General features: G+C 41.6%; 1 protein-coding gene across 1 annotated transcript; it reads right to left on the bottom strand.

Annotated features, from left to right (window-relative positions):
* Positions 1 to 645: 645 nt before the first annotated feature.
* Positions 646 to 18,986, bottom strand: SCNN1D (sodium channel epithelial 1 subunit delta). Its single transcript, XM_075027254.1, has 13 exons — positions 18,746 to 18,986; positions 11,663 to 11,994; positions 10,563 to 10,815; positions 8,889 to 9,082; positions 7,302 to 7,405; positions 6,718 to 6,881; positions 6,033 to 6,131; positions 5,292 to 5,409; positions 4,663 to 4,741; positions 3,963 to 4,020; positions 3,132 to 3,187; positions 2,715 to 2,790; positions 646 to 2,441 (listed from the first exon to the last, which is right to left on the bottom strand). Exons 2-13 carry the CDS (start codon positions 11,977 to 11,979, stop codon positions 2,028 to 2,030), a joined length of 1,932 nt encoding a protein of 643 aa, XP_074883355.1. The 5' UTR covers positions 11,980 to 11,994; positions 18,746 to 18,986; the 3' UTR covers positions 646 to 2,027.
* Positions 18,987 to 24,673: the final 5,687 nt, after the last annotated feature.

Genomic DNA, 24,673 nt, shown 5'->3' on the forward strand with positions numbered 1-24,673 from the left:
GATGGACATTCCCTACCCACTCGCATACGATGCTGCCAAGGCATCTCCCTCCAGGCTTGCGACACTCCTTGCTCTTCTGGGTCTGCACACGTATAAACTGAAGCACACACCCCTGCTAACAGATCCCTGTCCTGTATTGCCACATCCCTCATGTTCCAAATCTGACCACAAGACAAGACATTGCCACTTGATCCTCGGTCCTGCACTCCTCTGTCCCAAAATTGGCTCCTCCTGGAAACTGCATTACATGATGCAGAATTCTGCAGTGATTTCTTTTTGTGCACTGGAACCAGTATAAATATACTTTCACCAATTTCCTTTTAGCTAACCTTTAGCCTTCTCATTTAGCCACAGTGGTAACAAGTCTAGGGGTTCTGAGAGGCGCTTTCTTTTGAAAGTAAAGTGTATGTGTATGCACATATATAGATGTGTGTATACCTAAGGCATTGTAATCTTTCAGGAATGACTGCATGGCATCCACTTGAATTTTGCATTCTCGGGCATGCCCAGATGTTCTACTTAGAAGTCTAATTCCTTTTCTCTCTTTCTCATCCTTAGTGCTTTTTTTTCTTCATGGCATCCTTTTTCAACAGGGTCACTCAGACTACAGTATTGCATAAAATCACTCTTGCCAGTCAGCAAAGAAGCTGTATTTCCCAGTGCAGAAGACCCAGGGAAAAGGCTGAATCACCCACTGCAATGGAGCCCACATGTTTCAATTCATCGTAACTTGGCTGGTGTATTACAGCACAATTCATTTGGGTTTGGTCTACATCTCTGTAGAGTCTCCTTGTGAATGAAAAAAAAAAAAAATCAAGCAAATCAAGCAAAAAAGTGAGACTTTCAAAAGTATCTTAGTGCTTGGCTTCCAACGATGTCAGCAGCAAACTGAAGGCTATGAGGATCTCTCTTCATGACTTGGCCCTATGCATTCAGGCTTCTGCAAGTAAGGCCTGGACATTTTGAAAAAGACTTTTCCAGACCCAGTGCTTAGAAGGAACAATTAGGCAGTAACAACCCCAAATATCAGTTGAAGGCAAAACAAAGTCAAACTAAACCCCCAGTCATAGTCTGTATTCAGAGCATTTTATTATTTAAAAAAGTTACAAAACAAAGCTCATTGATTTCTTGTTAACTCTTGTTTTCTACAGAAAATCATAAACAAGATTATAACAGGGTAAAATGCTCCTGTGCAAACATCTTCATCAAAAATAAATGTGTTATTTTATGTACAGATAAGTTACTGTCAAATATTAACATTAAAACATCTCTATTTATAAATGGACTGCAACAAAAATGCAGCAATGTTTTAATCTTCTAAATAAATCAGATGCTTCGTCTGTGACATAAAAAACTTATCAACCCCATTTCTTCTCTTTCCTTCCCTCTAAGGTAGTAAGTCTCATTTGAAATAATCTGGGTTAAGTCTAAAAGCATCTAAGCAGCAGTATTCTGTGCACTGTCCTCAAAATGCAACAGTAATAGGTTAAGGACAGAGAGGTGTCTTAGAAGCAAAGCTGTAATCAGAGCCACCTCTTGTTATTATTACATGCTCTGTTATCCTCAAGACAACACCGACTGATATGAGCACGCACTCCTTAGCCTCCACTGGAAATCTTTCCATTAACAGCCAGGCTGACTTTTCTCTTGAGTACGTTTGTGAAATGTAGATGGGCCTGTCCGAAGCCACAGGCTGATTTCCTCACAAGGGTTTAAAAGTTAAAAGCTATGAATAGGCTTTTATGAGGACTCGAGACGACTGTTCCAGAGAGTAGAAGTACAGTTCTCCCCTCCCCAGATACTCATTAGGAACAAAAGAACATTGCATGATGCCTGAATCCAGGACACACGGATGGTTTAATAATGAACTTGTAATAGCTGGAGGAGGATTGCCAAGCTCAGCAGTGTGGCGTTTAGGTGCTCACAGATCGTAGATCCGGAATGTTTCTGTTTGCAATCTTTCTGACGGCACCTGAGCATTAGAGGAGTTTCAAGTCTCCCACTGCTCTGTGCACACAAACACATCCTTAGCTATCCAGTTCCCCTTCCGAAGAGCTCTCCTTCATGTATCTAAATCCATTAAGCACCACATCTGGGCAAAGCTCGGGCATTTCCACCTTGCTGGAGAGTGGGTGAAGATGCAGGTCACTGTTGTTGCCCATGGCAATAGTCACTCCAGAAGGGTGAGTATGAGCAGAATCATCACCTTTTCCAGCTTCTTCTTGCACAACTCGGTAGTTTTCTAGGGTCAAGCTCACGCTGGGGATGGTAGGAGCGTGAGCTACTTGCAATGTCTTCTTTGACCTGAACCTTTGGTAGCAGAAGAGCAGAGACAAGACTAGTGTATCTATAAGCAGCTCAAACATTTCAACTACAGACAACACTGAGGATCCAAACCAGAGACTCCATTGGCTTCCCATGCTGGACAGAAGCAGATTCTCCTGGGGAAAGAATCAAAAGGTTGTGTTTATCAAACACAGCAGAGCTCTGGGAACATGAAATTATTGCATATTTCCGGCACGTCAGTTAGCTGCTTGGCATTTGGGGAGTAATTTTGTGTGACTGTGTAAAATGCAAAATTTTCAAGTCCCTTCCTCAAGAAGAATAATCCCATCCCATCTTGGGGGGTGTAAATAACCCTCCCTCCAACCATACACAGCACACCATAAGTAATGAGAGGTAACAATGTTTTGAGCTGACGTAGTGCAACTTACTGAGAGTAAAGGAGACTCGTTCACGGACTGGTAGTTCAGTTGCTGGTAGAAGATAGTCACCTTGGCAATATCTTTCCTGTATTGGAGAAAGGGAGAGGTTAGCAATGGTGGGATGTCCACACACCATTCACCTGGTGGAAGGTACTGCTGGCATTCTGCTCTCGATTTTACATGCTGATTGCTAGGCAGTAGGTTTCACCGCTCACTCAAGCTTTTTTCCTGAGGGTGTTTACCATGAGCTTGGAAAAGTTGCAGAAGTGACTGTCTTACGGTGTTGTAAGGAAAGCTGGGAAATTTATTGGATTACCCTGTACGTTTTTCTCTTGTCTTCCCTTTCCAGACTAACATCTACAAATTCTGCAAGGATGAAGAGTTAATCCATAGTTTTAGCAGGGGTACCTTCTTGCAGTGACTAACCTGTTGCTGGTAGAATTATATCCATTCTGATGCCTTAGAGCTTGGCGGATCCAGTCCTGCAGCAGAGTATATGTATGTTATTTGCAATCCTGTCTTCTGAGTTTTTATTTAATATTTTGTAAATGCAGATTTCGTAAGCAATAAAATGGCCATTGTGAATAATAAAAAAGGAGGTAATTGATTGGTTTATATCATATAGTGATAGCTATCAAGTAGTAGCTATATTTGCCAGAATAGCAAGGAAATGCACACTGATATTTTAGGTGTGTAGAGTATTCTAGTTCTTAAATTCTGCCTTTAACAGCAACCCCACCAAATAATTTCCTCTTTCAAAATGTATTGGTTGTATTTACATCTCCATTATCACCTATTGCACGTGAATTAATTACCTGGTCATACCACCTGAATGCCCATTTAGCATTAGAACATGAGAAACGGCAAGAGGTCATCTATTGCCTCAGAGAGTTTCCACTGCAGCCCTGCAGCACCTCACAAACAGTAATAAGTGAGTTGTTACACCACAACACCCACTGGAAGCAGAAAGTCATTAGCACCATTGTGTAGGTGGGAACTAAGGCAGTGAGGTGAACCACTTAAGGTCACGAGGAAGTTCGGATTAGAACTGGAATTGAATGTACCTCTCTAGCATCTTATTCCAGCACCTTAACTACAGGGTCATTCCCTTGGGCCCAGGTTTGGGACCAGTTCGCTTTATTCGCCATGTTCATTGCTGCTGCCTAAGTCACTATTTTCACACTTAACTTTGATGTTCCAACAGCCACAGTAAATACAGAATCCCCTCTAAAGATAGTAGTTGTCTGTATGGACTACCTGCGACTTCGCTGATGGCCATTTAGCTGTCCCAGCAGACACCTTGTACAGTGATTCCCTGATAAGATAAAAATGGAGATTATGATCACTATGACTCTTGGCGTTTAAAAGTGAATACATGAAGGAGTTTAACAATGCTAACTACTTGCGCAAAGCAGAAGTTCTGGGGGTGGCTCTTGAGAACCTTGGAAAAAGCTTTGTAAATCAGCTTAGAAAATAAAACCAGAGGTTGCCTGAAAACCGTTCAGGTCAGGAGGAAAACTAGAACTGTTTCAAAATCCTGACAACTTTTCTTGGATGCATTCAAAACCAAAATATTTGGTATTTTGCTTTAAATTTATGTCTTTCCATTTTGAAATTGACCTAGAATAAAAAAGGTAAACCAAGAAAAGTAATATAGTTTGAAAAATGACACAAACAGTTTGGTTTGGGCTTAATAGAACGTTCCAGTGCGATTAAAACAATTTCCCCTCTCTGCTGTCAGGTGCACACAAAGTCCGTATTTAATTTGTCTAATGCTGTCATCTTTTTCCTTTCTCAGCATTGGGGTTCAAACATCAAATTGAAATCTCTGGTTCAGAAAATGCCAAAATTCAGTCAGCCCGCTGGTCCATACATTTTCCACTAAGTTGCCTACATTTCCACTGGTGTAATTTTCCTCTGCAAGCTGGCATCTATTGTGGTCCAGTTTGTGACCTACCGGCAAGGCTTGGGGCACTGGTCAAAACAATTCAGGTGATGATTTCTGAGCCTGTTGTACAGCTGGTAAAAGCAGTGACCTGGTGAAAGAAATGGGAGGAACACATTCAGACACCTCCTCAGGAAATAGAAGGCTACCAAATGGAAAGCTACCAAAACCTCTGCCCTCACTTGGCCTTCTGAGCATACAGCACTCTCTGAGAGACCTGGTTTTGCCTCACTCTGGCTTTGGAATGGTTCCAGATGGCCGAGCTAATCACCTGTGTGCAATGCAGGTGCCTTCCCCTCTAAGGTTGTATTGAGGATAGGCCAACCAGAAAACCAAAAGAAGTCATTCAAAGCTTTGTCTTACACCAGCACAGCCAGCAATATTGGTAACACGAAAGAGCTTGACCCTATATTATTGTCCTTAATGAAGGATGCTTGATAGCATCAAGATTTTTAATGCACTAACTCGAGACCCAGGCAAATACACAGAAAGGTGTCTGGCATCTGGCAGGATTCAGTGAGGTGAGGAAATAGTCTAAGCAGGAAATAGGCACAAAGTAGAAGGGCCGTAATGTAAACAGTGACTATTGTAGGAAGGTGTTCCCTTCCGACAAGGACAGGACAGCAGTCTTTTGCTCTTACCCCATGCAGGCTGCTTATTGTAGTCACAGTATTCAGCACCAGGAGGCAGTGGGTAGTAGTAATAACCGCAGCCACATTTTCGAACCATTATGTGCTGAAAGCAGGAATGCAAACAAGCCTGGAAAATAAAGAAGTCATAAAAGATTGTATAAGCCAGAAATTCTCAAGTGCCCACATCTTCAGTCTGTAGCATAGAGCTGCTAGGAGCCAATGTAGATATTTTGTTACTGCAAAAAGACACCAGCCGTTACTAGAGTATGATGATGCCAAAGGTTTTCACTTTTCATTTCTTGTCTTTACCTCTGAAAACAGTATTGAGCTTGGTGAGATGATAGAATTTTCCCCAGCTCCCTTTTACATTAAACCCAGTAACATCTCAGTTAAGCAGCCTAAACACCGAGAGCCAGGAGCAACTACTTACACAAATAAAGACCTGAAGGGCCAAGAATATCCTGACAGAACCGACCAGCTGCCTTGACTGGCTCACTGTCTGATCTCTCTTGTGTGACAAGGAGGGAGGAGCCCCAGTGTCTGGGACTAAGTATCCCGCCCTCAGTAAAACACATTCCAAGTTACAACACCCTGTTTGTGAGCTTCTTTTCAGAGGGGCATGAATCTCTCTGTTATCTCCAGCAATGAACCAGCTGATTTGTAAAAGCTCTCTGGAGAGTAAGGTATGACTTGTTTGCTAGTCATCCACTCTGAATAAACTGGGGCCTCAGCCAGCCGCTCTGACAATACCTGCAGGGTGTAGGAGTTGTTGTACAGGAGTTTAACATTCACATCATTGCCATTAGTTGTGCATTTCCCATAATTGCCACCCAGGCGATTCACCTCATCCTGTGGACACAGAAAAGAGGCTTGAGTGATTAGGAGCTTTAATTGGACCTAGCCATCACCAGCTAAACTTAACTGGATGGAGCATCATATAAAGGACAGGAAGTGTAGTAATATACATGAACAGCTCAGCTGTACCTTGCTAATAAAACATATACAGTAACAGGGCAAAGGTAGGAGAGTGCACGTGGTCAGTCACTAGGGTTCAGCTGACAAGCAATAACTCATCATGTCAAAATAACTAAATCACTTCTGAATGTTTGTTCTCATCCTAATATACACATGTAGCCCCCTGTCTAGAGCTGGAACGAGATGTAAGAGGTGTAAGAGCCTCAGCGTAAAACAAATCAGGTCCCAATGTATTGAGGACCAAAAGGCCACTTGAACATTTGGAATAATTTTGTTTTACCCATGGGAAACTGAGCACAGTGAAGAGAGAAGAGGGGCTTGCATAAATATACATGCACAGTCAAGAAGTGAACACAAGAGTCTCACAGGTCCGTTGTATGAGTCAGTCACAGCGTTCAGCTCATCACAACTTTCTGCAATCAGAAGGAAACGAAACAATGCTCTTGAGCAAGTGGCTAACCTGCTGAATGCCTATGGTAGTTGCAATGCCTGGTCTGATGTCAAAGCCTTCATGCTCAAGGAATGGTGTCTGATTGTGGTTGTGTATCATCACTTTCACACCTGCGACTGTAGACAAGAGTGGGATGTGATCCTTCTGCTCTGCTCTCAGGATAAGGGAAAGTCCTGTAAACCAAAGAAAAGGGAAGCATATAATGGCTTATTCTGGGCCAAAATAGGAATACCACTATGTCTTGAATTCTCAGCACTGATCAAACTGCTGTCTTAGCTCGCAGAAGAGACATTCTTTTTCTTTAGAGACCTGGTGAGTGGTCAGGTAGTAATTGCAACAGCCTATTCCAAAACTGTAATAATATTCTGCTTGAAAACTAAATTAATATTCTGCTTGCTACAAGTTAAGATATGGTTGATATGGCTATCATATACATGTGGCTAGCGAAGCAAGCAAATACAGTCAATAATTTGTGCCACTAGACTAAAAGAGAGGGCTGTATGTCAGTAAGACATGTATAGAAGACATATTTAATCCATAGCCAAATTATATTAACTTTAGCTCTTCTTCCTACCCTTTGCCAAATAACATACCGTAAGGAATTCCTGGTTTTGTAGCTGTCCAAAAAGAGTCTGTTCCCTTGCTGTTAAAAGTATAGCAGCTTCCAAAGACTGGGTGGTGAAAGTGAACATAGTCACTGAAATCAAGAGAAATTTTGATAGGTTTTAATTATGAGTGTAGCAATACCTTTACTTCTGCATAGGATGTGTTTTGTGTTTGTGTGCATGTACAGGAGTGCCTATGGGAAAGAGTTGTTAACTCACTGGAGACAAGGAAAAAAATCAGGTGCACAAGGATTCACTGCTCACCCAAGGTTACAGCTAGATTGGCAAACACAGAAGTCAAATTCAGAGTTCTGACTTGCTTTTCCTTCCACCAAGCAGACTAAATTTTTCCCTGCTTGTTCCAACAACCAGGCAGGTTGAAGTTTGGTGCTCTAATCAGTAGGAAAAACACCACTTCTGTGCTCTAATCAATAAGAGAAATAGATTCTCTCTTTCCTTGTTTTCTTAAAAATTGTACCACTTATAAAGATCATGCTGAACTTCCCTGGCCAAGTCAGCCTCCACATTCTCCCAGTTTATAAGAGTTCTTAAGAAGAGTTGGGTGAACAGACATACAAAAGTGACAATGCTCACCATCAAGTGCACTGATGAAGATACATTACATGACATCATCAGAAACACTAAGTGCAGAAGAATCTAAGAGTCAATTGCCTCCAGGAAAGATAAAACAGTACCTTATCTCATAAAATTATCTACAACAAACTTTGCAGACCCCACTCCCCTTTGCTGAAAGTGCTCAGAAAAATACTTAAATTTGCCTTCTGCTTATTCTGTGTCATAGATGAGTGCATTGCTGTTAACTTTGTTCAAGTCATCAGCTGAAAACAAGAAGGCCAGCAAATGGCTCGTGTGTCTGAGGCACAGCATTGTCTTGGATGGTGTATGTCAGTTGTATTTGGAAGAGCTTCCAACAGGGGAGACCATAGGCATGCAGGAAAAAGAAGGTATACCTTTGCCTTTGGTACGTGCAGCAAGCTCACTTCTTTGCCTCTAGGGACAAAAGGATGCAAAAAGACCATCTGACCCTTTTGCTATTAACTGAGTTCTCCTGGCAAAATAGTTGAGAACAATCCTCGTGCTGAGGGGCCAAGTGCTACAGTAGAGTCATGAGAACCTTCTTCTACTTCTCTCCCCCCTTTTCATTGTTACAGTAAAAAGAGATCCCACTTTTACATATTGAATATCTGAGGATTCCTGCTCCTTTCCTCTCATGCAGATAGACATTCATCATGTACCGTTCAATACAGGCAATGCATCTTTATACCAGCAAAGGTTTAATTCCTGCTGAATTTCTCTTAGGCTTCTTTGACACCCTAAGACACTAACTCACAGTCACAGAGGTAAGTCATGGCAGAACGCTAATTTCTAGGTTCCTAGCCCCATGCTCTGATCATGAAAGGCTGTTCTTTCAGTCAGATCTCCAACAAGGGCTAAGCCTGGCAGCATGCCATGAGGTGCAGGGCCTGCGCTGCCTGAAATTGTAGGCTCAGTTTCAGTCTCCTGAGTCCTTGAGTTCTGCTGAAATCACAATTAGCGCCTCAAGAAGTAACATACCTGGGTCTGCAGGGCTCCCCATCGTACTGACAGGAGTAGACCATATCTTCTATTTGCTCCTCATGGTCAGAAATGTTGATTATAACTGGTAGCTGGGACATGATATTCATGTAGTGAAACCTGTACCATTCAAGAATTGCATCCATCCCAGATGAATAGGTCTTGTAGAAGCAATTCCCACCTGTGGCATTGCACTGGAAGAAGAGAGGGAGCCATTCAGCACAGCCAGAACATGACAGCCTTAGGGTAATAGAGATCAGGGAGTAAAGGCAATACTGGATACAGGGGAACCTCTATTTTTTCAGAAAGTGAAGTCTCTGATCATTTTAATTATCACAGAATCACAGAATGGCTGAGGTTGGAAGGGACCTCTGGAGGTCACCTTGTTATGTGCTAAGCACCTTCTCTCCCTGAAGCTGAATAAGTTGTGCTTTTTCGTATCAGAGGAATGAGTGCAGGGGAAAAGAGGCAGGAGAAGAGGGAAGACAAGAAAACTCAGGTGCTTTGGGAGAAGGAAGGACAGGGCTGGTGGGAATTCTCTACAGCCCATGAATCATGAGCCAAGTCCTGAGACGCTTTCTTTGTTCTTACTCAGGACTCAGACAAGTAAACACCCACAGATTCTGGTGAAAGTGTGCCTCGTGAAGGGCTTCAGGATAGGGCAGGATGATAATAATCAGGCAAAAATTGCTGGCCTTTCAAGCCACATCAATCTCTCTCTCATAGCTTCTGCTCCTAGATCTACGCTAACCCTGTTTTTGATATGAAGAACCTGAAGCATTTGCCGCCTTCTCCGAAGTCACAGACACACATTTATTGTATTCATCCTCTTGATTTGTTATTGCCATCTTTTGTTTTATCTGCAACATTTCTAGTGCCCCTGGTACCACAGCATTTAGACACTGAGGGAATCCTCGCACGTTGTTTCTGTTATTTCTAGGCTGCTAAGTCTAGATGTTCCGTGTATTTTTAGAAAGGGGGTACAATGATTCCCATAGCCTGCTGCTACCGTTCTCTACTGAATTTGTCACTGCCAGAAGGACTTTACAAGTGGGCGGGCTGTGCACGATCATTGATGTTGCTATTTTTTCACTTCACAAGAACCCTAGCAATCAGCACAAACGGTTAGAGGCCGGGATGGACTCTCCTGAAACATCCTCCAAGTTGTCCTTACACAGCACTGACACAATCTATTTTTTTTCACTCAGTTTTTTTGGAATGTACCTCATGAGCGAGACCTTTGTCAGGGCCCCGAGTACACTGTTAAGCCTTAACGGCCCCGAAGCAGCCTCAGCTGTGTCCTCCACCCACACCTTCCACCCGTGGGCCCAGGCGCTCATTTAAGCTCAGCCCAGCTCCTTCGGCCCCATTTTGGGCTGCGGTGTGGGGCTGCTGCCTTCCAGCTAGGCCTCCGCTGTCCTCCTGCCTGGCTGCGGACCCTGTTGACCCGGTGGGCTAACTTCACGGCCTGGACTTCAACCTGCCTCGTCACCCTCGTCTTGCCTGATGAGCCGGACCCTTGGTTGGACCCGGCCACCATCTGCGTGTGAGGTTTTTCCTGCTGGTTTGCCGAGGTTAGAGGGTCCCCCTCAGCCCCTTTCCCTCAGGGAGCAGCCGGTCCTCGCTCCGCGTGCCTGAAGCCGGGTTAAAGCCTCAAAGAGGACACGGACTTACCAGCCTGAAGCCCACGCTGGAAAGCTTCTTCCCTGACCTGTTATTGTGGTCAGACATTCTCATGAGTGAGAAGTTTTGGCTCAGCTTGAAGCTCGATCTGCTCAGGTTGCCTGTGCTTGACAAGTCTTTTATGCGGATGTTTTTCTCGTTCACGTGGAATAAGCTGGCGGATGTGTTGATGCCGTACAAAAAAGCGATTGATTCCTCTGCCATGTGGTCCAGTTGAACCAAATGTTCACTAACCAGTTCAAATCTGCAAGGAGCAAAAATATTAGCTCTTTGTGAATATCCACGTTTATATCAGACAAAAGCGCTTTATTTTATGTACCCTCGCAGTATCTATGGAAAGGCTGCTCTCCCGGTCTCTGCAGACCTTGATGTCTGTGTTGAGAAAAGCCAGCAATTATGGTGCCCATGCTTAGCATACCTAACTTCAGTAAATTCATTTATTAGGAGCTCCAGCAGCTGAATTTCCAGTTGTTGTTTCTTCCGCTGAAAACCTCAGAACCTGTAGCCGTGCAGCATCAGCTGCACAAACTGGACTTCCTGTCAGTCAATTAGATAATTATTCTGAGGAGATTACGTAATTCCTTTACTATGTAATTTGAAATGTCTCGATAACTTGCCACTACTGTGGGAGCCTTGTTTGACAAGCAGAGCCACAGACTTTCACAGAAGTTCTATCGTTTCCTTAAAGCCATCGTGCCGTACGAAAACCCAAGCAGAACCAGCTCTAGCACGCGTCGTTCCAGAGATTAGTAGTTTAGTTAGGAATGAATACGCACAGTAGCCATGTTTTTCAGGGAAAGACTGTTTTTATCGGAGCACAAAATCAGTTAGCAGCTTGAACCGAGTCACAAGGTAGAGTTTCCTCTATCCTGACTCAGTGCACAAAATAAACTGCTACATGCCCGTTGCACAATTCCTAACAAGATCTTATCTTAAAACCAGTTTGGAAATAACAATAGTCCCTTTCCACCTCTGTGAGGCAGAGGGACCTCCCTCTACCTTCAGCTTCCTCAGTCATAAGGTTGCTGACCCTTCCTGAACCTTTGTGACTGTAAAGACATGACTACAGCCAAGGTGACAGCACAGGTTACCTGTATGGGTCCAGATTGCAGATGGTAATTGCGGGAAACATCTTGGGCTCTGAATGCATCGACATGGTCAGGACAACAGGGTAGGCCCAGTACTGGCTGAACATAAGTGCAAATTGCCAGTATAACATGCCGAAGCTGGCAAGTAAAAGCAGAGTCCAAAAAGCTGTTTTCATCCTATTGCTGTCCGAGCATACAAGGCGGATGGTGCCATGGATTGTTGTGTTCTTACAGAAGAACTCAAACATGTCCTTGAAGGAATCATAAAACTCAATCAAACCTTCTTTCTTCTCTTCCTCTCTTGCTGCTTCCTGCTCCATCCTCTAAGTCTGTTTCTGTTCAATAAAAAAGAAAAAAAAAATTATCTTATTAGCTTGTTAGAAAGACCACAGCCAATCTGTGGACTCTTTCAAACAGGGCGCCAATGAATTTGTTATTGGCAAAAGCTGAAAACAACTGTGAACTGAGACTCATCTCTCTTTCCAGAGTGTGGACACCAGGAAGTAGCAGAGAGGTCAAATGTTCTGCACGCTGCTGCTGAAGTAACTCGAGGCATTCTAGCACAGTTACACTATGACTTCTGTGTTAGTGTGGATATGCAAAGGTAAAGTGACTAACACACAAGCTGCTGAGAAGTCTGCGGCCAAAGGGGTGTGTAGTTTTCTTCCTTCTAGGAACACTAAGACCAACGTTTAAGTCTGAAACTTGGTGTCACTGTGCATTAATACAGATCTGTAACCAATACAGATCTGTAACTAATTCATTATTATGAGTATATCGCTAGTGAAACATGGCCTATAGGCCTGAAACAAGACTGTCTCAGCACTAGCAATATGGCTTCATCCTTATGTCAAGGACTTGGGATAAATCCAACTTTCAAGTGCATGAAAGGGACAAATTAGGATCTGGCTTTAATTTTTGCTATATAATCTCTCATTCTGCAGAACAGAGGTAAGCAGGATTAATTTCTTCCATCCCTTAAATAGACCCACTTCCAAGATGAAATATGGTAGGTATTTCATAGTTCAGATGAGCAGAATTAGGTATTTAGGAAAGGAAGTGGAGAAAAACACCACCTCAGTTGAAACCACAGAGGGGATTAACCAAATCAGGGTATGGATAAAGCACTGCAGATACTACTTAAAACAGAATGCTCTTGGCTTGTTTCTGAAAACCACAGAAATATTAACTACTGCTATTAACAATTTTTTTCCCACCTATCTCTTGCATAAATAGTTTCTTCCAGGAATCTAAAAATCTTCTCCTTCTCTCTATTTTACAGAAGTGAAAAGGAAGCACAGAAACTGAAAATCACCCAAGAAGAGTGGCATAACTGGAAACCAAAATCCATATCTCCTTTGTCACAGTAAGTAAAACATCTACTGTGCTGCTCTAGATAATTTCAGACTTTATACTGATGAAAGTGTAAACATTATTTATGCTCATACATTTTAGCCAGCACAGACCTAGGACATCTTCCTAGGTTTTAGTACCTGTTTGGGACATCAGACTAATGCTGACATACTTCCACTTGCTGAACATGACATCAAGTCCTGTAATATGTGAGTTTCCAACATTACAGCACCCTGTGAATCACCCTACCTATTATGCTATTAAGAGAAGTTTACTGAGTACACCACTTTGGTCCAACCTTAACTCCAAATAAAAATCTTATAAACACAGTAACAGAATTTGAAGACAAGACAAGGAGCCCACAAATAACTGAAGAATTGTTGCAGGTGGGCTATGTGATAACGAAATGAAAGCTCAGGCCTTTTACTGAGTTTTGGGTCTTGAAGTGTTTGGTGGTGGCTCAGTCTGAGGCGCCAGTGAGGTATCATAGCTCAGCTGATACACACTACTGCCCTGACCTGTGGTGTCTTCATCCTCAACTAGACCTCTCCACTTTAAATCCAGGCTTTATTTCAAAGGTCCCTGGAATAGGACACTTCATGTGAAATGATATTTTAGAGTTACAAACTGCTAAGACAGTCTCTTCAGTGAGATTCCTCTTCAGAAAGATTAGGAATAATCCTTAAACAGTGAAGAGCACTCCAAAAGCTGTATACCAGATTAGCTTTAACATAGCCCACAAAAGCGTATTATCTGACAAGCAAACCCAGTTTATCACAAGTCATTTTCCCCAAAGCCCACAACACATACCATGTTTGTATGTTGTAAGATACTGTTTAACAATAATACAAAATTAACTCAAAGGCATATGCGTCTCCTTTATACTTTTATAATTAAGCATGAGAAATGATTTTTCAAATTTCTTAGATATACTTGCCGCTGAACAACTACAGGAAGTGAAATAGAAAAGTGAAATATTAAAAAAGGGGCATGAACAATTAAAAGAAAACACATGTGATAAAAAAACCAAAGGGGGAAATGAGCAATTTAACTTTTGCTACAAGGTACCGCTGATTTTCTGCAGTGCCTATACAGTTAAACTGTTACTCCCACGCAGACTATACAGAGCCATAGTACTCTGAACCACTGGTTACAAATTTTATCAGCCAGCCTTACAGCTGAAGGCTTACAGTTGAAGGCTTCTTCAGTCAAAGAGGACTACCTGTGGCAAACTCCAGAAAGGAAACCATGGTAGTCTTGCTACCCCCTACTGTTACACATTTTGCAGATTAAACTCTTATGCTAAATTGTATGTTCAACCTTTATCTTATTCGGTTCTTTCTTTCTCATTTTATTGAGATAAGAATAAATTAAAATAAGCCTGCAGTGTATGTTAAGAAATATATTGAATTAGTCCTTAAATATTTATGGTATTTTAAGACAAAAATGAAAATTGTGTGAGATTAAAACAGGAAAGTTTAATTTGTTACTGTTGTATTAATCTCACTAGTCAGCTTTGCTCCAATGAGAAAAAGTAGAAAAAAGGTAAGAGTTACCAAAAATGAATGCTAAATCAAATCTATCAAACACAATTTTTCTATGTATAATTTCAAATCTAAAAAAACACCTGTAAATATTCAAACCATGGTTTTCAGAGACAATCCACAGTTTTCATACATTCTGACTGGGCTTTTAAGTCTATGGCTAGTTAGCTCATACCCTTTGAATCTGCATTCTTAGAATAACTAGAATGAAAAAGCCTATGATAATGCAAAAAAAACCCCAGAGGGAATCTTTCAAAACACACGTGTACAGGCAACAGAACATCCGCTCTCCACCGGTTTCCCAAATCAGCCTACCACTAATTTATTTCACATAGCAATTGCAGTCAGGGACTTAACAAAACATGTAACAGCAACAGTGACCAGTTGCCTGTCTTGTCTGTGGTAAGTGCCTGGAGAGAGGCTGCAGGTTATAAGAAAGTCAGTGGAAGTTAAACAGCAGTGGCAAACAAGTATACGTTCATCTATTATCACAGCAACTCAATGCTCAACACATACTAAACACTTACACACAAATGTCATGTAGTCAAGTATTTAACCATGTGTATAGGTATCTATATCTACATATCAATCATACATATATACAGAAATACACAGTAAAGCAACTAAGACCAAATTGCAAAACACCCCACTGTACCTTGGCAGAAACTCTATCTTTGAGTGTTTAGAGTAGCCACTAAACTCAGCCTTCAGCTTTATCCTGAACAGAAGACAAGTCTTGGTCCAAAGCTGTCAGATTTTCTTTTCTAACTGAAGATACATCAGGAGCTGTCCAGACTATATGGATCAGATTGATGACATCAAAAGGGGCAGGACTTAAGAAACAGATCATGAAAATTATTCAAAGCATGATCCAGGGAATAATAGGAAGTGAATGAACTGGACAAACAAGTTAACATTAAGGTTACACTTGAGTTAAAGTTGGTTTGAGTGGTGGTGGTGTGTTTGTTTCTTTTTGGGTTTTTTTTTTTTTTTTTTTTTGCAATGGCTGGAATAGCTTTTTAGCCATAATTTCTACAGATACCAAGGGAAGTAACCATGGACCCCGTAAGGTAGACTCCGCTCTGAACTTTCCCACCAAGGAACTAGCTTTCTGCCTTCTTTTCATGGTTTCCGGAGGCTTGCATGATCACTAGTAATTGAAGCCATTAAGGTTTCCACAGGTGTGCTTGAGGAATTACATACCTCAGTGTAATCTGAAATGATCAGCTACTCAGTCTAAGGCACACGTGGCAATGGATTTCTTCCTGCTTCTCCAAGAATATTGCTCATCTGTAGTGGGCTATCCCATACCCATTAAGAATTTAATTGTTCAGATGTTGAGACTCGAATAGACTAAATCAACCATGATACTCAATTTAAATTGGTGCACCCTGGTTTTGTAATACTGCTTAGTTAAGACTTGCAAAAGTCTGCATAAGTAATGCAGAAGTAGATTCAGAATTCTGGGACTACTAAAACACAATCACCTCAGATTGCTTGCATAATTAGTACTGACATCTGCCCATTTGGAAAACAGCTCTGCAATGGTTTTGCAAGAAGCTTGTTATATGAAAATATTAATACTCTGGATATGGATAATGTTTAGGGCTCCAAATTGGACCAGCAGAGCTCCTGCCTGCCTTTTAAAATTGGCTGGAACTGGATTTTCTATGACATTGGAAGTTGCAAAATACTTTCATTTGCAAAGACAATTGAAATTTCCTGTGAAATTGAATTCACAAAGAAGGGAGAAAGGACGAAGATCAGGGGAAACATACTCTTCTGATTTTGACTAATTTCAGTCCTGTTTACGTTTTTAACAATTGCTTTGTGCTGGATTTTGTTTTAGAAAAACAAAACATGTAGAATGTTTATTTCAAATTTTAAAATGATTATTCTAAAAGATGTGAATCCTACTAAACAGCTGCTATTAATGTGTTTTACCCCTCTTTGTCTTTGGTATTAAAAGGAAATGTCACAAAAATATTTGGAAAATGTTTTAAATTTTAAAAAAAGACAGTATTTTGGGGTGTAAAAATTAAACTTCTGATTAAAAAAAAATCCAATTGTCTCTTGAATGAACAGCTACAGCAGAGCCCCTTGTCACTGATTGATGAAGAAGTAGTCAAATTCTCGTTAAAAAACTCAGAACATTGAAAACCTAATTCTGTCACGTCCATCTATTTGTCCCCCACCCTTCTCTCTCTCTTCATTTTATATTGTGCAATAGAAAATGGCAACAATAAATCCTTGACAATGAAATTATTGCACAATGAACATACACAAGACAAATTCTGTTGCTTCATTATGGCTGCAGGCCTCTGTGTAGAGATTCTCTGGCAACACATCAGAACAATACCTTCTGAGGCAGCCATGAATTTTTCCTGCAGGAAATGGAGAAGAACTGGATATGCAGACAACGCTGTCCCTCAAGCAAGATGCCATTTCTGTTTGCACTTGCTCGTTTGTCATCCCGTATCCCGAAATGGGAGGAGAGGGGAAGAGAACTCTTTCGCTGGTTAAAAAGTAAGTTGGCGTTTCTTTCAAAATACAGAAACAGATTATGGAGATAACGTTCACGAGAAAGTCCTTCAGGGTTGCAAAAAGGCTATTCTATAATTATTTTCAGTGGGGCAGAGAATGTTTATTAGTGCTTGTAGTACTGTAATGGAGGGAAGGAGTAAGTATATTGTATGCCCCGTGTAGCAGCAGCAAACGTCAATGGTTGAATACACTCTTCGGACATGTTACGCTTTACACAGAAGGATGCCTCCCACACTGTAAGTTTTCAAGCCCCTTTCCCTGAATTGCAATTTGTACCCCAGTTGAGATTAATGGAACCACATCCCGTTTAGCTGATGAAAACAGTACAGGTAAACAAAACAATTTTGTCGTTTTGCGTTTAAGCTTTTACATTGTTGTCACATATTAAAGGAACTGTCCAAACTCCACTCTTGACCCTACACTAGCCTTCATTATTGTGCATGCTCATCATAGATGATAATACAATTCTCACCTATTTGATAGACTGCTGAAACAGAAATGAAAATCAGACTGTACAAACATGCTTTTGAATACGTGCCTGTCTTAGTATCAGCAGCAGCTCAGAGTAACAAAAGTGAGGTACAAGGAGCATCCTGCAGGCAGAGAGAAGAGACTTTAGCTGCTTCACATGGGCAAAAGAGTTACTCAGCGAATTAATGTTCCTTGTGGAATGGACTCAGGCACTTAGGGAAATCTACTACCAGGCAATAATTTCTTTTTATCCTCGAATATTTCCTTATAGCTGGTGCACGTGAAAAAAGTTTTGCTCTCTCTAGAGCAAATCTCTCTCGTAACACTGACTTTGGCTATTATTAGACACTAAGCAGATGAACAGCACAGACAACGTTCAGCATGTTGAACAGTGTGCCTGTCCCTTATTACATTTGCTGTTGTTACAGGCTTGAGTGAAAGAGTCAGAGATTAAACTGGAGAAGCTTAGTGATAATCTCTAGCCAGTCCCTCTTGCTGTGACTGGCTCGTCCTCTAGAGCTCAAATATTAATATTTTGTCCAATATAATTTTAAATGTCCAAAACAAGAGGTGCCAGTGTCTGGACTTCTTGTGAGAACACTGAATTGCAGTGAGCTGAGTCTGATCAGAGAGATAAGAGTGCTTTTCCTAGTCACGTAAATCACACGCTTTTTGGCTTACGCAGGAACAAGAGAGGACGCTTTAGCTAGTCATTCATGAAGACTTTCCCCCGGGTTGAAAATTGCTTGCACCGAGAGGCCTAAAGCAAATTAACAAACTGAAGTGACACATCAAAATCCCCCCACTTCTAGCAGCTTTCCCTGCTGCCATACCACACTGTAAACTTCACTGTAATTTGCTGTCCACTAACCACACAAACTGTCTTTTAGTTATTAACTTTCTCCCTTGTTGCATTTGTTTCATATTATCGCCCTCTCACACTTAAGTGTTTCATTACTTTCTATTATTCCTCAACTCTCCTGTGTCTTCTGGAGATTCCCCACTTTTTTCTCTATATTGTTCTTCAGTCTGTGAGCTGAGAAAAGCAGCCTTTGGCATCCACTTCCTCCAGCAGTGGAAGTGATACGGAGCAGATCCTGTACCCTCCTGCCTTCAGCAGGCTTTGTAGATCTACAGTTTAATCTTGATTTTTAGCAAATCTTGCTTTACTCACGTCACTCGTTCCTGCATGAATGGCGTTTATTCTCCTGGAATGCTCCAGGTTACTCTGTCAAACCATCTTCCCACATTTTCTCTCATTACACAGGACACAGCGCACCAACCCAGTTTTCCCCTCTCCGAAATCAGCGTGACTTGTCTCCTCTGGTTTTGTGGAAACTCCCTCACGGTGCTTTCTTCATGGCCACTGGATGAGCCAGTCTATTCCTCCTCCCACTCAAAAGCAGACAAACTTCTGCGGGCAACTATAGAAAAAGGAAACTCCCAGTGTTTCCTCTTTGCATTTATTGGTTGGCTGTGCTGTGTATGGACTTGAAGCGGCATGCATCAGGCTCTGCCTCCTGTATTTTTTCCCCAGTTCTTACTAGCCAGAACCACTTTGTCATCTTTTCAAAGCAGAACACAGTTGTTTCTCTGCTGTCCTGCTGGAGAAAGGAGCGGTACTCAGGCATATTATGGCAGTGCTGACAGCTTGTCCTATGCAAGAGGCAGAACAAAGGCCGTCCCCGCTCTAGAGAGCTTCCAAACATTGCTTAATGTCTGCTTTTGATCCTGCCCTAAATGTTCCTGAACTGACTCTGATTTTCAGGTGTTTTCCTCGTCTCCTGGAATCTCTGTGTTGAAGCTCGGTTCACCAAAATTTCTTCTGGGAATCCCAACATTCATTACTTTGATTGTGCGATGCTTTGATTTTGCGACGCTTTGAGCCATGGCTGAGGGCATCTATATCTTGAAACCAGAGTGGGCTATGCCTGCAGAAATAGGATAGTATTGGTGTACCTCGCCGTCCCTTTTGCACTGGTTTGCATCTAGCCAGAGCAGGTTCAAATGTTGCAAAGGCTGCCAAACCTGCTCAAGGAAGTAGGTAAACACTCTTTAACTTGTGCTGAGCTCCCTAATGCTCTGGTTTTATCACCAGCAGTGCCTGAGTTAGCAAGGCTAAAGCTAGATGGCACATCCTTACAAAACCCAGAAATCACAGCAATGAGCGCATGCATATTCTGCTAGTCATCAGCCATTTAAATATTCCTTAATTACACCCCTGGTTATGAAGAGGCCCCACGTAACCCCTGCTTTTCATTAAGCCTCCACCAGAGGCGCATAGGGTTAAAAATGCAGCCTCAGTAGCAAAACCCTGCTTGCTTCCAGTATGACCAAGCATTCATTTCCACTCACTCACCTTTCTGAGTAAGATGTCTGTAGCTGCTCCTGTCATCCCTCTGGGATAACACCTGCTTTTTTGTTTCTCTTCCTGTTCTCTGTTCTTGTTTCTTTAGTCACAGGCCTTCATAGATGCTGTTCCACCTGTTCAGACCTGACAAACCCTCAGCCAATTTCAAAGGTTCACAGGCTGGTGAAATTCTGCTTGCTAGTGGATTTTCTTTTTTTTTTAATCCTACTCCAGCTCAGAGGCAGTATCTGTGGGAATGCTGATGCAATTAGGGCTGGCAGAGGTTGGAGAACATCAGTTCTGTGGACATGCAAGATGCAACCATCCTGGAATCACAGTTACCGTAACTCCATCATAAATGAAGCCAAAATCTCCCCAAGCAGTTGTCCAAGCTCCTGGAGAAAGTGGTAGATAGTACTTCTGGCTCCTGTCTTCTGGCAATAGGCAAGCAGGTCTCCCCTGGCAATCCCTACTCGTCTCTGTACCCCGGAGAGAGATTGCAATGCAATGCTTGGTAGCAATTCACTGGGGTTAATCAACCCAGTAACTTCAGGCTTTCGTATTGGGAACTAGAACAGATGTCAACAAGAGGAAGAGGTACTACAGTATGGCAGCTAGGAAGGAGGGGAATGAAGAAACTGGGAACAAACTGCGCAAGGGCAAAACAGTCATTAGCAAATCAGTAACTGAAACTAACTATTACATAAGTGACTATGTCAGCTGTCATACCTCTTTAGATGGATGCTTTTTGGCTTAAATTCAAGTGCAGTACTACCTTTTCCATCAGCAGCCTCTGAAGGATTCCTTCACCTTCTCATAGAACAGCTCTATTCAAGCCTGAGTCAGTAATTGCAAAGTCATAGCCCCGATGCCCCAATGACAAACATACAAACAGCTCTATAAAGGCTACCGGTGCTGAAAACTTTAAAAAGCATAGTAATAATCCTCTGAGTGCACGTAAACACTCGGGGAAGTATTGTGGCTGAAAAGAAGACCTGGCTTTAAAAAAGAGATAATTTTGTAACCTTTAAATGATGCCAAAGGTGATCCAAAATGCTATGCCGATGTAAGGATTGCATAGATGACTTATTTTTGATTCCTTCAAACTTGCAGAAGATTGTCTGGGAAACCCATGAACGTCCCTGTGCTCTGGGTCTGATGTTTGGGGTGTGCTTATTCGCATGGAAAGCACCATACTTAGCCAGTAAGCCCCAAGATTCGCTATTAATTATTTGTTTTTCATTTTTTTCATGCCCAGGAAAGCTTTACTAGCCAATCAAAGAGTAGAAATGCTGCCACGTGACTTCCACGACCCGTACCTCACCGTGAGTAATGTGGAGTGAACAGTCCACCTGAAGAGCACAAATATTCCTGGTCTGACCTGTCTGCTCAGCACTGACAGAAACCCTCCACAAAAGTCCCCAAGCAACCCCCAAATGTTAGATCAGGAATGGTTTGTAACTAAAAGGAGCTAACCTGGCCTAGTGATGTTTTCTCACTGACATTACCCCATCAGTACCATATAAAACCCAAGTAAAGGCAGATGTCTACAAACTCTTCACAACCATTTGTTCGAAGTCTACATCCTGTTTGCTGGAGGGTCCCTGCTTGCCAAGGAAATTTTGTCCAGTCTCTAGCACATGTAAAAAAACCCAAACAAACAAACAAAAATGAAAAGCAAATGTCACAAGAAGATAGTAAATTTTCCCTATCCACTGGAACTGCAAAAGCAATGGCAATAAATACAAAACTCCACCCACAGACGAGGGTAGAGTCTGCCACAACATGAACAAAGAAACACCAACTTGAAAGCCTTAAACTCTTGAACTTTTCTCTTCTCTTGCTGTGTAATCTTGGGCAAATCTTTCTGCCTCTCTGTTGCTTCATCTCTGAAACAGACATAATGACACTCTGCAGCATTGTTGAGAGGGTTAATTGTTGTTTGTATAAAGCTTTGGTGATGTAAGCTGCCATGTAAGCATGATGATGACTATTGCTTTGATACTGCTTATTAATTGCAACAGGATGGGTTGTAGTCATGCTACAGTATTTAAAAATATGTTTTTAAGAGATATTCCTAGATCTCATCTGATATTTTAACATGATCAGTACTTACTCCTGTATTAGACAAACAGGTGACAGAATTCTTTGTGCATTTAACAATCCTGCAGATACTTTCCAGAGATGTGCAAGGGGTGCTGCCTACATCAGATCCCATATATTTCCCCCTTTAGCTTTCATCCTCATCAAAGGAGCTCCTTGCAATGCTCATTGCTTAATAAAACAAACTTTCTTCTCACTTCATTAGCATGAGAGGATAAGATCTTGAGATTATTTTCACTTCTAGACCTATTTGTCATAAAGAGTTCTATAGATCAATAACAGTTGTAATTTGCATTTGCCATGCAGGCCATTTAATGTGCCTCCAGAAGTGAATGTACATCATGGGGGCGTATATCCTTTACCTGATATTTTTTCTGAAATTCTCTCTCCTCTCTGAGAGAATGCATTCACTCGTCACACAAGGATTGACAGTTAGGCCTACAAAGCAAGTAATGCATTTTGTATTATTTAATTTTGAAAAGCATCTTAACATAAAATACCCTGGTTTTCCTCATTAATCCTGGCATTTTTGACTGGAGTCTTCCAGCAGGTTTTGGCAGTAAATATCAACTTCATACTCTATTCCGTTAAAAAACTGAATGTTGGCTCTGACTTCATAGATCAGCAGCAATTACCTGTGAAACTCTGTTCAAGATATTCCCTGCTTCCCCATGCCCTGCTTTGCCACTGCAGCTAGGTTAGTTCTTTGTCAAAGAATACTATATACTACACATATCTGGGTACTAAAGATTAAACACAATAGTAGAGCTACAAAGAGGGTAAGATTGGGGTTTTTGTGCTGTTGGGATGAACAAAAGCAGATTACCTCTCATCTGTCACAGACTTCAGAATATGCCCTGAGGACCCCTCAGGAGAAGACTCTCTAGGACACAGTCATGAATATTCAGTGTAAATTGTGAGATGGAACATTATTCTGTTATTCTGGGTGCCACAGGAAATCATGCTGCCTTGCTCTTATTTCTGGTAATGTCTGGCATATATTCATTATTAAGTTGCCCAGAGACTATGCTGGCAGATGTAAATTCAGCATTATTTGTACCAATGGTTCCAAAAGGCTTCCCTCCTCCTCTTCAAAGAAGTGTCTTCCTGCAAGGCTGTAGCATCTCCAAAAGCTTGCATCACTAAGTGAACTGTTTATCTACACCTGAACTGATCAGAATCTGGCTGTAAAAGATTGCATGTGCTTCTACGCTCTGTCTGCTCCAACCACTCTGGTGGCATTCAGTGCATGCCCATTTCTCTTCATCGACATAAAGGAGAAAAAACAGATCAGAAGGTGGAGTGGGAAAGCAAGGATTTACAGCTCAGGTTAAGTTTAGCAGGTGCTCTGTGTTGCTTAGTAAACTCTATAAAGGAAACATTTTATCATTGAAAGGCTCAGTTCCTCCTGTCAGCACTGGAAACAGTTCCTCTAGGTCAAGGCAGAGGCGTATTTGTCAAAGAAATTTAGCAAAGCAGCCCATTCAATGAGGCTCATTTTGTGTCTAATCAAAGGAAAACAAACCACTGGTCAGCTCAGCCAGGATCTTCCTGCAGGACTAAATTAATATTTTAAACAAGTAAGAAAAAATATTTTGTCACAAAAACTTGCTCTGAAATTGCAAATGGTCTCTGTGAAGAATGATTATCTGTAGAGATCTGTGTAGAGATTACCTGGCTTTAAAGGAAGTTCAGCAGTAATGAAACCACAGCCATTATAACGACTTTTGAAGGCATACATCCATCTTACAAGGTAATAGCTTAATAACGTTCCAATACTAGGCAAGCTGTTCTTTGGATATAAAGAGCAATGTAATCATACAAATGTCAAATACTAAAGAAGAGCATGCGGAAACAGTGAAAGGCTCTGCGTGAAAGTGATGAACAGTAAGGAGAAATTGTTATGTCATGCTATTTGTCTTTGCATCTTAGGGTGATGTCATTAGAAGGCCACTTATGTCCACTGATGGCTGTGTACCAATTATTGCTTGGGAAACACAGGATGGAGAGGTAAATGGGAACTGGATCCTGGTGATGGAGCTCCTTACCTAGTACCGGTGGAATAAATAGGGAAGAGGACTGACCTTTCCTCTTTCTGACTCAGAAACATGCCAGAATTATTTTCTAAGTAATACTATCTCCTTGTCAATCATCATAAAGGAGGTCACGCCCGACCTTAGCCAGGCAGGAGAGGAAATCAAAGGGAAAAAAGCTCTGGTTTCAGCAAGTTTATCAGGGATTTATCAGTGCTTAGGTTAAATTGCCTGTCATTTTATTTGGGTCACCTAAGGCTGTCTGGTTGCCTGCTGCCTCTCCAATTCAGACAGTAGAAAATGAAGTAAATCACAAAAAGTAGGATGGCTGGAAATATTAATCTGGGCTATAAATGAACAACATTGATCATTATCATGATAGCAGTGATTATGGAAACAAAGATTATGATTCATGTTTGGCACTTGTTGATGTGGAAACTTTAGTCCAGAGAGCTCAAAATAGGTGACACTCACCAAGTGATTAAGCGTGCATGCTTCCAATAAAGCTAGATAAATAATATTATTCTTTCTTTATAGAAGAAGAAAAATGGAGCTTCAAAACAATTGAATGATTTCCTCATGATCAACGATGAATCAGTGAGACTCAGAAACCATC

Source organism: Buteo buteo, chromosome 5, assembly GCF_964188355.1.
Source record: "Buteo buteo chromosome 5, bButBut1.hap1.1, whole genome shotgun sequence".
Taxonomy (NCBI): Eukaryota; Metazoa; Chordata; class Aves; order Accipitriformes; family Accipitridae; genus Buteo; species Buteo buteo.